This window comes from Ammodytes marinus (genome assembly GCF_949987685.1).
Source record: "Ammodytes marinus genome assembly, chromosome: 19".
Taxonomy (NCBI): Eukaryota; Metazoa; Chordata; class Actinopteri; order Uranoscopiformes; family Ammodytidae; genus Ammodytes; species Ammodytes marinus.
The window spans coordinates 11,692,848-11,709,057 of record NC_137223.1 but is presented as its reverse complement, the minus strand read 5'-3'; the positions used below and the strand labels follow the sequence as shown (position 1 = coordinate 11,709,057).

The 16,210-nt window shown below is 38.8% G+C and overlaps 2 protein-coding genes across 2 annotated transcripts in view; one reads left to right on the top strand and one right to left on the bottom strand.

The window, feature by feature from the left end:
* The window catches only part of ryr3 (ryanodine receptor 3), a gene marked incomplete at its 5' end in the record, with an annotated part of 127,253 nt that extends 124,146 nt beyond the window's left edge, over positions 1-3,107 (top strand). Inside the window, 3 exons of the mRNA XM_080048252.1 lie at positions 456-556; positions 1,053-1,104; positions 3,003-3,107. Of these exons, the coding sequence (XP_079904378.1) occupies positions 456-556; positions 1,053-1,104; positions 3,003-3,098 (249 nt within the window). The 3' untranslated portion in view covers positions 3,099-3,107. The remainder of the gene's footprint in view (positions 1-455; positions 557-1,052; positions 1,105-3,002) is intronic.
* A 42-nt stretch (positions 3,108-3,149) lies between these two features.
* aven (apoptosis, caspase activation inhibitor) overlaps positions 3,150-16,210 on the bottom strand; it is a 52,981-nt gene continuing 39,920 nt past the window's right edge. The window contains exons 3-6 of the mRNA XM_080048367.1: positions 10,116-10,186; positions 6,937-7,032; positions 6,528-6,834; positions 3,150-4,602 (exon numbers count right to left, since the gene is read on the bottom strand). Of these exons, the coding sequence (XP_079904493.1) occupies positions 4,460-4,602; positions 6,528-6,834; positions 6,937-7,032; positions 10,116-10,186 (617 nt within the window). The 3' untranslated portion in view covers positions 3,150-4,459. The remainder of the gene's footprint in view (positions 4,603-6,527; positions 6,835-6,936; positions 7,033-10,115; positions 10,187-16,210) is intronic.

Genomic DNA, 16,210 nt, shown 5'->3' with positions numbered 1-16,210 from the left:
AACAGGGAAAATGTGTGAAAATGTTATATTGTGGCAGTACCTCTTTGTAAAATTAAGTGAAATGTAGCTAAAACAGTAATTTTTTCTTGTAATATAATATTACAGTAAGAGTCGCCTTTTTCATCCCGTTTATTTTATAGTTCCCACTAATAATGACCATATTTAGTCATTTCTATGTGAGCGATTTGTGATACAAGATACATAAACACAACACTTTAACACAACACAAATCGCCATAATTGTCCCATCAATGTCTTTAAGTCTTCATAACTACAGATTTTCATGTTTTTATAAAAAGTCAGCGTCTCACTTGTTTATTTGGGTCAAATGAACCGGTATAAAAGCAACTGAAATATGGCATGAATATGAGTTTTTATTATTTTATTTATTTTTTGTTATGTATAAGATGATGTTCTGTCTCTAAAGGTAAGCATCCTCTCTGGTTCTTCTTTCAGACCAAATGCTTCATCTGTGGTATTGGGAACGACTACTTTGACCGGACGCCTCACGGGTTTGAAACCCACACCTTGCAAGAGCACAACCTCGCCAACTACCTGTGAGTGTAGCAACCACAGTAGATGACCTAAGGCTATACGTTTGAAACAGTCTGCCATCTGAATCACATGGGGACTTTCTTTTTGAACCTTTTTTATCCAAAGCAACCTACAAAACGTGTCTCCATTAGCAAAAAATAAACAAAATGAGCAGCACTGCTTAAAGGCATACTAGGTAGAAATGTTGCTTTAAAAAAAACTAAGTATAGAGTCATGCAGTAATAATCCCTTTCAATGATCACCTCTACCCCTATAGAATGTGTGGTTGTGTGTTTATCGGAAGTCCCCCACCTGGCTGTATTTTACATACGAAAAATGTGTTGGTTGTGTTTTGTAAACACAAGATTCAGACTTAGCTCCACCCCAGCCCCTCCCCACTACTTCACAATTTTTTGTATGACCTTATCCTGCATAGTATGTCTTTAATGTGATGCATATAGTGATAAATAATGAAAATTTCTGTTTTTTTCTTCACACCACTCCTGCTCTTGTGTGCAGGTTCTTCCTGATGTACCTAATTAACAAGGACGAGACTGAACACACGGGTCAGGTAACTAATTTAAACCACATTGTGTGATCGCTGTTATTTGACACAGTAGTAATAATGATGTCATTAGTGGCTAAGCCTTCCCTGACTAGTGTCAAGTTTCAGGCCTGTAGTAAAACATGATATATTACACGGTTGCTTAGAAACAGTAAAATATATGTTAGCGACTCTACTCTTAATTGCTTGATGCTGTAGAATTGATCTAATTTCTGAAGATAGCAAAGGAAGGTTAGAGAATCTTCAGTCTGTTTTTACCTGTGCAACATTTCATCCCACTTGTTATGTTGCATAAGTGCGTGGGCTCATTTTTGCTTTTGTGATATCAGCTTGATATTGTCGTGCACCTGAGATGATATTTGTGTGATGTGCATGCTGCAGTATCTTAGTTTAAGCGTAAGCAGTGAGATCACATTTACAAGTCTCTTTAATCAATCTTGTGACACATGCATGAGAATAGGACATTGAAACAGTCCTGTTTGTGTAGACCAGGCTTCTGATTTCAGTTATAAGTATTTATTGATCATAACCCTAAAAGGTATTTTCAATCAAAACTAGGGCTGTCAAGCGATTAAAAAAATGTATCTAATTAATTACAGGCTCTGTGATTAATTAATCTAAATTAATCGCATACTTATACGACACTTTTATGCCTGTTTATAAACAACTGTAGGCCTATTGGCTACCGTTCGTTTCTCTCTCTCTCGTAACTTCCGTCTACTCCCCTACATTTAGGAACTTCTAGCGCCGAAAAAAAAACACAAAATAACAAGCAGGCTAAATGACGCACACACACACACAAAGGAGGAAAAAAGACAGGCATATCTAGGAAGAGTGAGAGGGGGCAGGTGTCAGTTTGCGTGAGACGATCCCAGCTAGCAAACAAAAGTGCGACACGGAGGAAGATTGAGAGATAGGCCTACTGTTTTGAACCTACACTGTTAATTAGGCACCCACTAAATCAATAATGCACAGACACTGCGGAGAATAACATAAGACGTATTCCTACCTTCATGCTTATTTGCCCGGAGCAGCCCATAAAACGTCCATAGATCCCTCTCTATGCTTCTTTCTTTACTCTTTAATCCCGTGCGGGCCGTCTCCGCAAGCTACAGGTGCAGCTCCGCTATAGTCTCACCTCTTTTGCACAGGGTCAAAGGGCACTATAGAAATGTGATTAATCTGCGTTAATTTTTCTGTGATTAATTAATCGAAATTAACGCATTAATTTGACAGCCCTAATCAAAACATACGATTAAAGGGTCACTTCAGCAATTGAGTATTTAATTTAAATAAAGTAAGGAGATTTCCAGGGGACATAAAAAATAATTAAAAGCATTAGGGAACGTGATATTTTTTGTTTCTACTATTTAAATCCCTGTTGCACCAACTTTATTCAGTGGTAGCTTAGTTTAACTGGAGTGTGGTCGTTAATAATAACAGTTACTAACACTTGCTTTAACATGTTTTTGTTAGAACCACTTCACGTGCCAAAAATATGGTATAAAGGAGTTGGTGGCTGGCTGTAGAGAAAGCTGCACAAATAACCTATGTACATTACCTCAAGGGCTGTCGGTTGGATGTAAAGACTACAAGAAACATTTCTGGGGGTCTTGTTTAAGCTAGAGGTGCAAGGCTATGTTAGCTGTAAGTAGCATAACAAGAAACTCTGAACAAACTGATGCTGGGCAAGTTGTATTGTGGGTAATTAAGGCAAAGGAATATACATGGTTCTGCTGCACGAGAAGTGTAGAGTTTAGCTCCTCCAGAAGCTCAAGGACATTTATATATTTTTTTTTAAAAGGCTAATCTTAATTTTGATAAACTGATGGAATGCCCCTTCAAATCTTAATGAACTGAACTACATCAGCTTGTTTTTTGTTGTTGTATTTTCCCCCCTGCAGGAGTCCTTTGTGTGGAAGATGTACCAGGAGAGATGCTGGGACTTCTTCCCTACTGGAGACTGCTTCCGTAAGCAATATGAGGACCAGTTGGGTTAGAGAGGGCAGCAGCCCCTTCTCTACCCTCCTTCTATCTGAACTTGAATTCAACCTGTTAACCTGACCACTTTAATCTGCTGCCAATGTGTCGAAAAAAGAAAATGCCATCCATTTTTAATTCAGACACACTATTCAAAAACATAACTTCAAGAAACTGATTGTAAGACGAGCGACTGACAATTGGACAATTTCAGGTTTGTGCATCCAAGTCCTCTTCCTTGTTACCGAAAGTAGTCACTCGCCACGACGCCTCTTTTATGCAAATATTTGTTTTGATTCAGATTGCCTTTTCACTTGCTTAACCCCCAACCTGTTGCACAATTAAGTTGTGTGTAGACATTTGATACACGTGGAGGGTTACAGCGTGACGACTGAATGTCGAATATGCACAATTTCTAGACTTAACGCCAGGATGTTGTTGTTGTTACACTTGTTACTAAACCAACTGAATGGATGTGTGCTGCTAGTATTGATCTATTCAACATCAAAACCACATGAGTGGGATCTGATCTGTCTTTTGAAAAACCTGTCAAATGAATGAGTTACAGGAGATGGTTCTTCCAGACAATTCACTTGTGTTTATCAAAGTGCCTTATGAGAAACTATGCAAAAAAACTAAAGATAAGAAAGAAAAAGGATAATCATTGTTTTCCTCCTGAAACGAGCAGTTCTATAGTTCTGGATTAGTTACAAGCAGATTTAGTGGAGTTAGTTTTTGTGGCTTTTAAATAAAAAATTTAAAAGAAAATATTTGTTGTATAAAATTTAGATGATCCTTGTGTAAATGTTGCTTGGTTTGGATTTTTTGTTTCTAAGCTGTGGTGTCCTGCCCGCCTGAACCTCTTTCCACAGTAGAAGAGCCCCACAACAGAGAGAAGAAAATTAATAAAACATGGTTCAAGGATTTATTGACATCAACAATGGGGAACTGCTACTGTATGGCCATTTGTATGTATGCAGTAGCTTTGGTAAACCACTTTGACGAAGGGGAGGAAATGAATAAAGAAATTGATGCAATAAAGCAAACCGTGTTGCCTCGTCCGTCCCTTCAGGCAGCTGAAAAAACTCCTGGTGTGTAACTTCACAGCCTCACAAGGAAGAGGGAACACTTTGACCGCACGTACTGTCCCGTCTGTACACATTGTCTCTCAATCGCGAAAACCAGACTACGCAAAACAAAAAAAAAGTGATATATCAAGTCCTTAAAGTATAGGCGTCAAGCATGTAAACATTAAGCCCAAAAGATGATTTGGAAGTTCTGATTGATTTTTAAATTCAAATCAGTTAAATTTAAAAGTCCAGTTTCCTTTTATACTATAACTGCTCTGTGTTCAATCAAGTCTTTGCTTGGCGGTTGCGGGTCAGGAGATCATGCTGTCGAGCCAGTCCTCCAGATCTTCCTCTGTCACTTCCTGCCTGACGGAAACAGACTGGGGCGCTTTGACGTCCTTGTCTTTCACCTCCTCCATCTTCTCTTCTATCACCTCCTTCACTGCTTCACATGCTGCAAATAATAGGACATGTAAGGGGGACAAAGTTTTACTCTTTTTTGTTTTTTATGTAGTTTTGAACTATAAAAAATAAAATATTAGGGGAAGGTGGGGTGATTTGTGCAACTTTTTACTCAAAGTGATTTTAAAGTGAGGCCTTGACAGTTATGTCTCCAACTCAAATATGTACATATAGTTCAGGATGTTGTGCATCCCTGGCAATAAAAACTTTGGATCTGGAATAAACTGTTTAAGAAATATAGCTTTCGGAAAAAACTACGTGGGGTGATTTGTGCGTCATTGTGTCACAATGACAAAGTCACCATCATCATCTTTCTGGCCATCTGAACTCTCATCAGTGGTGTCGTTAAGTGGAATTGAGATGTCACTCTCTTCTGAGCTACTGTAGACAATCACTTTCTTTTGGTGACCAGCGTATACAGCCATGCCACTGGCACAACTCTCAGAAATGTACTTTGCACTAGTTGCTCCGTGCTTGTGGAACCAACTGCCACCTGACAAATGTGATTCCCCCTACATTTCTGCCTTTAAATCAAGGCTCAAAACCCATATGTACACCCTGGTGTTTCCTCCCCATTAACTATCTTACCTCTGCACTACTATCTGTGTTTATGTGGATGTATGGGCTTTACGTCTTTTATTTTGGTTATTGTTATTGTACCTTCATTGTTTACCTACTGAATGCACTATGTACAGCACTTTGGACAGTGCAAACTGTCATAAATGTGCTTTTATAAATACATTTTACTTACTTACTTACTTATAACTCACCCAGGCCCTTGCGCACAAATCACCCCATCCCCAGAATTTTGGATAATAGGCATGATGCAGCAATTTAGGGTTGACATTGTGCTAACTATATAGACTCAAAGTGTAGCATACCAAAGCACTAAAACATGTGTCAAATGTTTTCAAACGTGTCTATAATTGTTCAGACACAATAATCAAAAAACCTTGATCATGGAAATTTTACTTTGAAAGGCAAAACACAGTTTTTTGAGCTTAAATGTGCTTATATCTTATTCCTTGTGTCTCCCTTCTTTACAGGATGAGTCAAATGGATGGCTCTTCTTAAATATGTGGTCACATTTCCAATTTCTTCCACGGTTTTCTAGAAACAAGGGGTTTTGCAACTTCCAAAACGCACAAATCACCCCACCTTCCCCTATATATATATATTATATATATATATATTATATATATATATATATATTATATATATTATATATATATATATATATATATATATATAATATAATATATAATATATATATATATATAATATTATATATATATATATATATATATATATATAATATAATATATAATATATATATATTATATATATACACACACACACACACACACACACGCCATGTTCAAAGTCACCTAAACCCCCTTTCTTTCCCATTCTGATGCTCGGTTTGACTTCAGTACATTGTCTTGACCACGTCTAAATGCATAAATGCATTAAATTGCTGCCATGTGATTGGCTGATTAGCTTTTTGTTTTTATAAGCCATTGAACAGGTGTACCTAATAAAGTGGCCGGTGAGTGTATATATATATATATACACACACGCTGTGTATATACACAGCTTGAAATCTTTAACATTTAAAAGGTTGACTCTGCAGTGTATTTGATAAAAAACAACTTATAAAGTCACACTGAAATAATCTGTCTCAATGATCACTTCATCCCAACTCTGTCTGAATCTTGTGTTTTGTAAAGACAAGATTCAGACATAGCTCCTTCGCGCTACCGGTTGTCAGCTGTGGTTTCATATTAACCACACAGATATATACTCTCCACCAGAAACCAAATAAGCATTTTTTACCCACAATGAACAAACTACTCCTTTTAAGTTGTTGAGAAATATAATGAGTGAGTTCAGATGACACATCCTGTGTTTCCTCACCTTTCTCTGCGACTTCACGTCCCTCGTCTTCGACACTGACTGACTGGTTTTCCAAAACACCTGAGACTGGTTTCTGTAAACTGAGCAGCTGGTCCAACTCTTCTCCATCATCATCATCTTCTCTCTCCCTCACCGGCTCTGTAGCGCTGGAGGAAACCTGTGAGTCAGACCCCAGGGCAGGGCTCGGTGCTTTGTGGTGGGTGCTGAGGCCTTTTAAAGCTGTGGATCGAGGAGTGAATGTGGACATTTTGGGCTTCTCCTGATTGGGTGCGAGGGTCACTGACGGCAGCTCTACTGGCGTCGAGACCTGAAGCATGATGCAAAAAGGGCAAGCAGTGAGGTTATAAATATGAAGAGATGTGTTATCTAGGTCCACAATGTGTTTATACAGTGCAGTCAAAGTGCCTACCTGAACCAGCTCTGCTTCCAGGTTGAGTCTCTGATGGAGAGGCACTTGTTGAAGGCTCTGGGCGAGAGCTGGGAGGTCCACAAACACTGCAGACAGCTAGAGAGAAAACTGGTCAAATTAATTGTAAAAGCAGCAGTTTTCGGATTTTACACTTCTTGAACTTATGAGGGAAAACAGTGATTAAGAATATTAGACCTACAGCCAAGGTCCAGCATGAAGTCAAAATATTGTTTAAAAGGTGGAGTCAGCAATACTGGAGGATATTAATTGTCAATATCAGTGAATATCTCCTCACGATCCGCTAATTGTCTGTAGTGCACTGAAAAGAAATATGGCATTAACACAGCCTAGGCTCTGTAAATTAGTATGTAAACAAAGGTGGCCCACTGTAGCTAGAAACATGCCAGTTTACAGAGTCTAGGCTGTGATTTATCACTAGAATAAAAATGTCAGCGCACACACAGTATGGAAAGGTAGCGATTTGTGAATAGATTAGGTATTCTGTGCCATGGGGTGTGAAAACCCTTTTTGATAAAACATCAGAGCAGCATATTAAGTCTTTTGTAATCACTATGGCCCTCATTTATCAACCTTGCGTAGACCAGAAATGTGGGTGTACGCACATTTCCACGCAAACCTCGGCATTTATCAATATGGACGTGAGCGTAGGATACGCTCAAATCCCACGCGAGCTCTCAGCTCGTGTACGCAAGTTTGTAAACAGCATGGACTCGCAGTGCAGGCTGTGCCGGGTAGCCGATTACTTTGTTGGACAATTATTAGAAGATAATACAAATGCAGTGTTTGCTCAGACCGAAATAAAGATATTAATCACTTAAATATGTGCAGCTTATGGTGTGCAACTGAGTAGGAGCACTGATTCAATAGTGCACACACCGGCCACTTAGGAGTGCTGCATGGGACTGCGTAAGGGCAGTTGTCTCCGTCTGGAGCAGCTGGGGACACACTGAGGCACGGGGGCTGCATTCATTCAAAATGTTAGCCACAGTATTAACTATGTAGTAGGCCTACACTGCTCTTTATGATAAAAAATACACGGCACAACATTCAGCTTAACATTTTATTTATTTGACGCACTTTTTAGATGTTAGTTAGGCCTACTCTTTTAATGTGTAATTGATCGCTTAAGCGAGCGATTTATTTCCACCGTTAACCGGCACGTTTTTCCGATCTGCTGGTGGAGCAGGACAGTGGGCGCTCTCACAGCTGATCGTTGCCGGGTCGGCTTGTGCAGCTGACCGCCGGGCTGACCACTCGTGCTGTACAGTAAAACGCAAAATGTGTTATTTTTAGTTTTTACAACCCTTTTGAGTAGTGCTATCTAAAAGGGCCAATACATTCTAATCATTCAAATCTCTGCAGACCTGTATTTATTTTATGGGGACCATTACCGGACAGTTGGTGCGTCTGTTTCTCCTCTACCACTTATATTATGCCCGCACCCTCAGTTGGTTGCATTTCAGAACAGCAACACGCTTTTTTTAGTGGCGATTTTGGAGTCAGACCACTTTTTCTTCATCTATGTAAAGAAATGGCGACATATAATTGTATATGCTGTTTTATAGCATTTGAGCGATAGTAGCCTAGCCTACTGATGTAAATCTAAAATGCAAAATCCTCAGCTGGAGATCGTTTGTTGTCAACACCAACGCTGTTGACCGCAGCAGTTATTTCCTTCCTAACTGCTGCCTTCTGTCGTTCTTTGATGCCGCAATTGTAATGCTCCTAAATGAAACAATTTTTTTTTCTACTTTCGCTGTTATTCTGTCAATTTCTACTTCAGACAATTTCCTCTTCTGTGCCGTAATGCGCATATCCATGTCGTAAAACCTCTGGGCGAGGCCTCTAAACTGAGAAAATATAGGGGCGTGATACGATCGTTTTCAGCCGCCGCATTTATCAATAATGGCGATACGACAGTTTGATAAATCCCACGCGATACCTGGCGTAGGGAGGTATTTGCGCCAGAATCTGCACCAGTTTCCACGCAAGTTTGATAAATGAGGGCCTATGAGTAGCCTGCGAGTGCAGGTCGTTAATCTTTTGTACTTTCACAAGTCAAACAAAAACATTGCAGCTCTGACTGTACACCAAAGCAGAAAGAGTTCAGCAAGCGTTACATAATGTGACTGTTTTTGATGCACTGCTTTGTATCCAAAGACAAGTGCTTGAGGAAAATCCAAAAGCTATACATTTTAAGATCATAGAGAAGTTTACATTCAGTTTACATTCAGTTTTATGTCATTTGTCATGTGAGTGGAATAAATGCTACTTGTTTTGGGTTGTCAGTTAAATATAAATTGACCCTAAATATGTTTGACTAAGTGTCCAATCTACTGACACTAGTACTTAAAGGTGTAACCACGTGTATTTTGGTGTTTGATAATTTACAGAAGCTACGGTGGTCTTCAAGGACAAGAAGCTAGTTACTGAAGATGGCATCATCCACCATCGCCTCAAGTCTTTCCACAATATCTAGTAAACAGGTTTAGATGTATTTAGTTATTTATTATTCTATAGTACTTCTTCGATAGATGCAATTCCACAGGACACCTTCTATATAAAAAACCGCGTAGGGCCTTTAAGTTTGTCCATTCTGTGCCACTGTAGAAACATAGTGGTGCAAAATGACTGCGCACCCCACTCCCATGTAGACATACAATGGTCATTCTAAGGTAATAAAAGTAACAACTTTTATTTTCAAGTGATTATACATATATCAAAATATACATATGATAGCCTATATTACATTTCATATGCTGTATTACATTTCTACCAAGTCTGTTACCCACTGCACCTTTAGGATATGTGGCATACGACAACAGCTAAAGAGTGTGTAAATGAAGAGGTGTCAGTTCACCTCCGAGACATTGAACATTGAACCCCTACCTGCTCAGGGTGCCTGACTATGCGGCTGCCCGATCACTTTAACCTCTCCACAACAAATTTGCAAACCAATGAGTCCTGTTAGTGCGTGTGTGTGTCAAAAATAAAAATTTAAATTTGAAATCTCTCTTCAGCATTTCTTTTTCTTCTCCCTCACCGCTGTGCACCTTCAATCCAGACGTAACGTCCATACTTCAATCTATATCTCACAAAGTGGGTTAAATCAATAATACACGAGAAAACAATGCAGATTGGGGAGGATATAGATTTACCTGGCCAGCTGCAAATGAATCCATCTCCCAGTCTTTTTCTTCTGAAAACCGGAATTGAGTGAACGAGTCCCCTGAGAAAAACACAAGAAACAAGAGTTTGACATATTAACTTCTGCTGCACCGCTCTCCCTGCACGACTGTTGATGAATGGAACACCCAGTTTGGTTTGTTGGCTTTTCACATATCAATACAGCATCACTAGAATACACACACAAAATAGTCTCCTCTATACAAATAACCATTAACCAACGGAAATATTTTATTTATATTTTTAAATATACTGGAAATATATATATTTTTAAAGACGGTAGGGAATACCAGTCCTCCAACATGAGTAAAAAATAACAAAATCCCAAAGTAAGATCTGTGTGTTGTCAGCTTATCCTCTTCACTAAGTTCTTTGTGCTGCACTGGCCTTCACATTCTACAATGTCTGAAATGCTAAAGCAGTGTTTCTCTGGAAAGCTGCGAGCTTTGTGTAAACTGTTGATGAGAGAGAGCTGAAGCATGTGGAGCGATTAATGTCACGCCACTTAACTTCCAAAACACCGAGCGGCTGAGGGCTCTTGTGACAAAAAAGCACAGAGGTTGTTATTATTATTATTATTATTATTATTGGTGGTATTATTATCATCAGGCGTTTACGAAGCAGTGTTCACACTCCAAAGTAGAGACTCCCCAGAGAAACATTATTCTTGAGATTTTTTCAGGGAGAAAATGGACACAGACACAGGTAGTGTTATAGAGGAGCCAGGTGTGAGGACTGAAAACAAGACAAGGACACAGTGTCAGGAGTGAAGCACCACTATTGCATTGTTTATATCACAACATAGCAGGAGTACGTGATGCTAGGTGCAATCATTTGCTGGCTGTGAATAATTATGCATGAAGTAAAGGATGGTTATTTTAGTTCAAAACATATACAAGACTCTCACAGTACGCCCGTCCTTTTCCTTTAGGTAACAAAGGTTGTAAACTATTTACACTCTTTTTCTTTTCAAAAGTTGTGACTTGGGCAAATGTATTAACTATTTAGACACCTACGTTGTAAGAGTGAGATGAGAAGATTGATGTGTAGCGCTGTAGCAAGGAAGCTATCATTAGCCTAGCTTAGCATAAAGACTAGAAACAGTGGGAAACAGCTAGCCTGGCACCATCCAAGTTAAAATATGTTTCAGCTAGCAGCATTTACTTAGCACAAAAGAGTGTTTTAAAAATGGAGCGTAGCGTTAGTTCAGGCAGGATAACGAGTCAAGCCAGCTGTCAAACTCTGTACGTCAGCTGAAAAAAAATCCAGTGTTATTACACAGCCTAAGCTCTGTAAACGGGCATGTTGCTAGCTAGTTATGCCCCTTTTGTTTACATACCAGTTTACAAAGCCTAGGCTGTGAGTTAACACCAGATTTTCTTTTTAGACACACAAACACACCAACAAGGGTATTCACTGATTTGTACAAAAAATGATTTTTGACAACAAACATTCTCCAGAATTGCTGACTCCACCTTTAAGGATGAGGATGGTGTTTTTGTGACTTGCTTTAAATGAGCACACGGACACTGAACTGTGCAGGTCAGGTGTTGCAGCACTGAGTCACAGACCCAGAGGCCTGTGGTCAGAGTGACACATGCAGATGGACGGTCAGCGGGAGAGCTAACAGTCAGTCTCAGCCTCTCTTCATTGTTCCTCTGCGCCATCGTGTCACACACACACACTCCACCTTTGAGACAGGCGGCTCAGTGCCATCTGCGGTTGTCTTTGATCGCAGTACAGGAAGTGTAGGGGGTCAAGATGGAGAAACTACAGGAGGGCCCAGACTCCATGCTGGAGATGATTTCTGAATAATAGACGTATTATCCAGGTTACAATGACTGCACGGCGGACAGATAAGTGGAGGGAATGGGAATGTCAGCTTTATGTGACGGCTGAGGCACGGATGCCTTTATGTCTGTTATTGGTGAAATCAGGCTAAATCTTCATCCTCTTGGGGGAAGATCCGGGCATTTAAAACCTGGATTTTGTTGAGGTGAAATTGAAGAAAAACTCATTTTAATCCTAATATACAAGGCCGCCGCTGTCTTAATCAGATCAGACATCACTTGCTTGCTAATAACTTGGAATGGGTCACCTTGGAACAAGAAACCAGGGAACCATTACTCAATGACAAAACCGAGGTGGACACTGGGCAAAAGCCTTTTGAACAAAAAAAATAACACCTATAATAATTATCTAAAATATTACCACTTAGGTCCTATTAGGATCGTAATTGAAGTAACACTTGTAGAATAAGTTGTTGACCTACACTAGAAAACAATATGCTAAATACAGATGCAAATATATAACTTAAGTACAATCATCATCGTTTACACTCTGAAGTGAACTGGTGATTTTACAATGAAGTGTTACTCAAGAATGTCCATATGGAACGCATCATAATTTCAAAAATAAATCGGCAAGAATGCTAACTAGAACCATATTGATCCATAATCTCGGCTACTATAATTGGCTGATGTTGGTTTATCACAGACATATTTGTATGTGCACAAACTGTATGTTGGCAGATAAAGAGAGAAACTGCAGTGTAGCAAACTACAGCAATATTTGCCCTTCTTTTTTTTAACTAGAGTCTGGAATATTGTTTTTAATTCCTGACCATTTAAATTTCAAACTTGACTCAGTCTTAAATAGCAGTGTCAGTATAAGCCAACGTTCTGAGTGTTCAGTTCTAATGGAAACAGACAATGGTGCATTTAGGAGTCGCTTTCTCATTTGGCCCATCATTTGTGATTGATTATACAGTGGATGAAAACCCTGTATAATCATGTCTTTTGGGTTTTATTATGTCCACTCCGAGTCTTGGTTTATAGTCCTTGATTTGTTGTTGTTGTTGTTGTTGTTGTTGTTCGCAGATCAAAATTAAACAAGTCCGAGCTCAGAGGAAAAATGGGAAATCATCATTCAACAGTGGTTAGTCTGGTTTAAGTGAAATATGGTCTCTTCTCACTCTCATGTCCGCTCTTTTTCCGGCTCCTGCTCCACTCTGTTTAATATCTTCCCAGACCCTGATCCTCCTCCTCCATCAGTCTGTCTCCAACATACAAAATATGCTGACACCGGTGAACTGCCTCCCTCCTACGTTTCAAGAGCCCAGTGCCATCCCAATTCTGTGTCCATGGAAATACCAAGCCAGGTAGTTTTGAGGCTGCCGACACAACCATGGCAACGCAGCTGCCAGTGAGGCTGAGATACAAGTTTTTTCTCTGTCAAAGCTAGAGATAGATAGATAGATAGAGACGGGAACAAAGAAAAATGTGAGAAAGCAAAGCAGACTCTTTATTCCTGCTCGTCCAAACACACTTCAGATCTCCTCTCTCGGCACTTGGCTGACACTGTTTGTAAGTGCACAGTTACACCTGCGGCCTGGTCTGGGAAAAAAAGCCTTTTAGTTTTTTCCCGATATCATGCCTTCTAATCAAACCGTACTCCACTAAATACACACTGGTACTTTGGCTTAGTTCACATATCTTTGAAAGATCCTAGTATCTTTGAAGGGATCCGAAGATCGTAGTTTGTAAAATGCCATCCAATACCATATTTCATAGGTTATTCTAGTTTATCCAGGTTCCTTTTCCACCCAGGGAGTTGTTTCAATACAGTTGTGCTGCATTGCCATATTGCTCCGACTTAATTTGTTCTATTCAGTTTTAAGAAGCTGTTGTTTTTTACCTATCTGACAGTGTTCCTTTGATAGTGTTAATATTTATTTTTTTGCAAAGTTTTTGCATTTTTATTTCAAATATTCCCTTTGAAAAGTTGTCATTGCCATTTCACTCTTTGAAATTATGTCATACTCTTCAACTCGTGCATAGAAACATTTCAAAACAGTTCAAATATTGGTTTGGAAAACATTTCAATTTGATATGGGTAACTGCAACCTCAATGTAACCTTACAGATAACAACAACATTATTCAATAATAAAGAGCTCTGGTAGTGAAATAAGTATCGGTTTCTGCAGATATCTAAATCCAGGTATTGGAATAAGAGGTCAAAAAAAGGATGTAATGGATCAGTGCATCCCTAGTAATCGGTACCAGAGCTATAACGATGGGTCAATCAGTAGAACATTGGATACTATTTCGGTAATGGATTCATTGTTTCTAAAGCAGAAAATAACACAGATATATTTGGCTTCTCTGATGTCAGTATTTGCATGTTTTTTATGTTTTATTTTTATGTAAATATCTTTGTTTTTTGGACAGTTTGAGAGTTGGTGGGTGGACACCGCCTTTGGTTTCTATATTCTTACATTTTGTAAGCAATAAAACAATAAAGAAATTTAAATCCAGGCCAAAACACAAAAGGTATTAATTTAAGATTTAAAAATGTTTTGAATTTAGTTGGGATAAATAACTTAAATGATGATTCGAATACCAAATTGCTGATCAAATAATCAGTTTATCAACTGATTGTTTCAGCACCATTGTCAGCAAGATGTTGACTGATTAATCCACAGATTCATATAACAGGTGGTTATGTGTTTTTACAGAATCACATTGTTTCCAGTATTCCAGACAGCCTCAGCTGGAAACAATTAAATGCACTTTCATAAACCTTTCTATTCCTATTTAGGAATTTTATTAAATATCATTGAGAAAACTTAAATAACTCTGACCAGTAAAAAAAAATCCTGACCTCACTACCCCCAGGTGATTAAAAGATCAATTCATACTTTAAATGATTGTCTAAGTGCGTCAGTGGCAGCTGGGCCGGCAAACCATTGGCGAGTGATTCCACCGTGAATAAACACTGCATTACTCATGCTGCGTGCTAAGTGGCTGGGCTGGAATTGTGTAACTTCTGTATAATGTGGTATCCTGTCTCTTGACATCTTGCTGGCTGCAACCCCTCCCCCCCCCCCCCCCCCATATTAACAAATGGGACTTTTTTGCCTGCAACCCCGGCTTTGCTGAGCTATCTATGGCTCACTAATGCTGTGTCCCGCTCTCAGGTTTTTATATTTGGGATGTGTTTTGGCCTCTCTCCTGCCTTTCTGTTCCACTCAAATCCACTCTACTTCTAACCCTGCCGCTGTTCATCTCCACACCTCTGTCTCCAACGTTCTGTTCTGAGAGACCGTCAGCATCAGGGTGAAGATAAAGACGTTCTGGATCAGTATCGCTTTGCAAGGAACATGGTGATGGATCAAAGATATGCCTTTAAACACCAGACCAGATCAGACAGGACAACGATTATAACCGGCTTCCAATCAATGGCAGCACATACGTAAAAGTTCTAATATCCTTGATATAGTTCCTGTATTTGAGCTGAAACAATTAGCAGATTGGCAATACAAAATAATTTTAAACAATATTAATAATACATTTATCATCAATCCAATATTTGCTTGTTGAAGTTTCTTTAATTTTTGCCTTCATGTTACAGAATTTTAAATTAAGTATCTTCTGGTCATTTACGAAAAAACAGACTATTTTAAAGTCATCTTGACATGAGCTTTTAATTGACAGATCATTTGAACAGATAAAGAAAAAAGGTTAGTTGAACAATTAAACAAAAAGGTAATCTGCATTTGTTTTATAGTAAAACAAATGCCAAACTTCTCACTTGGGGTTTTGCTGTTTTTCTAGGTCCTACATAAATACTTCTTTGCATTGTTGATAATGAGCAAATGACGTCAAAATGAGCTCACTTTGGACTGAAGGATATTCATGTGATGAACATTTTTCATTTGCTTTATGAAGAAACAAAAAATAAATTGATAAAGTTATTTACAGCACTAAAGGGTCAAATGAGACTTATTTTTTCTTTATAACTAACTTTCCGAACATCATTGTGTGCCTTTTGCAGTACATTTACATCATAAAACCTCTTTATTTTATTTACAGAATACTTTTGTTAAAATCCATCATCTTCCTTTTTTATCACATTGTTGCAGCCTAGATTAGAGAATACATTTAAAAGCTTTAACGTTGTGCTGAGATTCTGTATCCAGAAAGCTGTGCTATTACTTCATACATTTAACGTACATCCAGATATAACCCATAACATATCCCTGGTGGAATGTGTCTGCAGAAACTC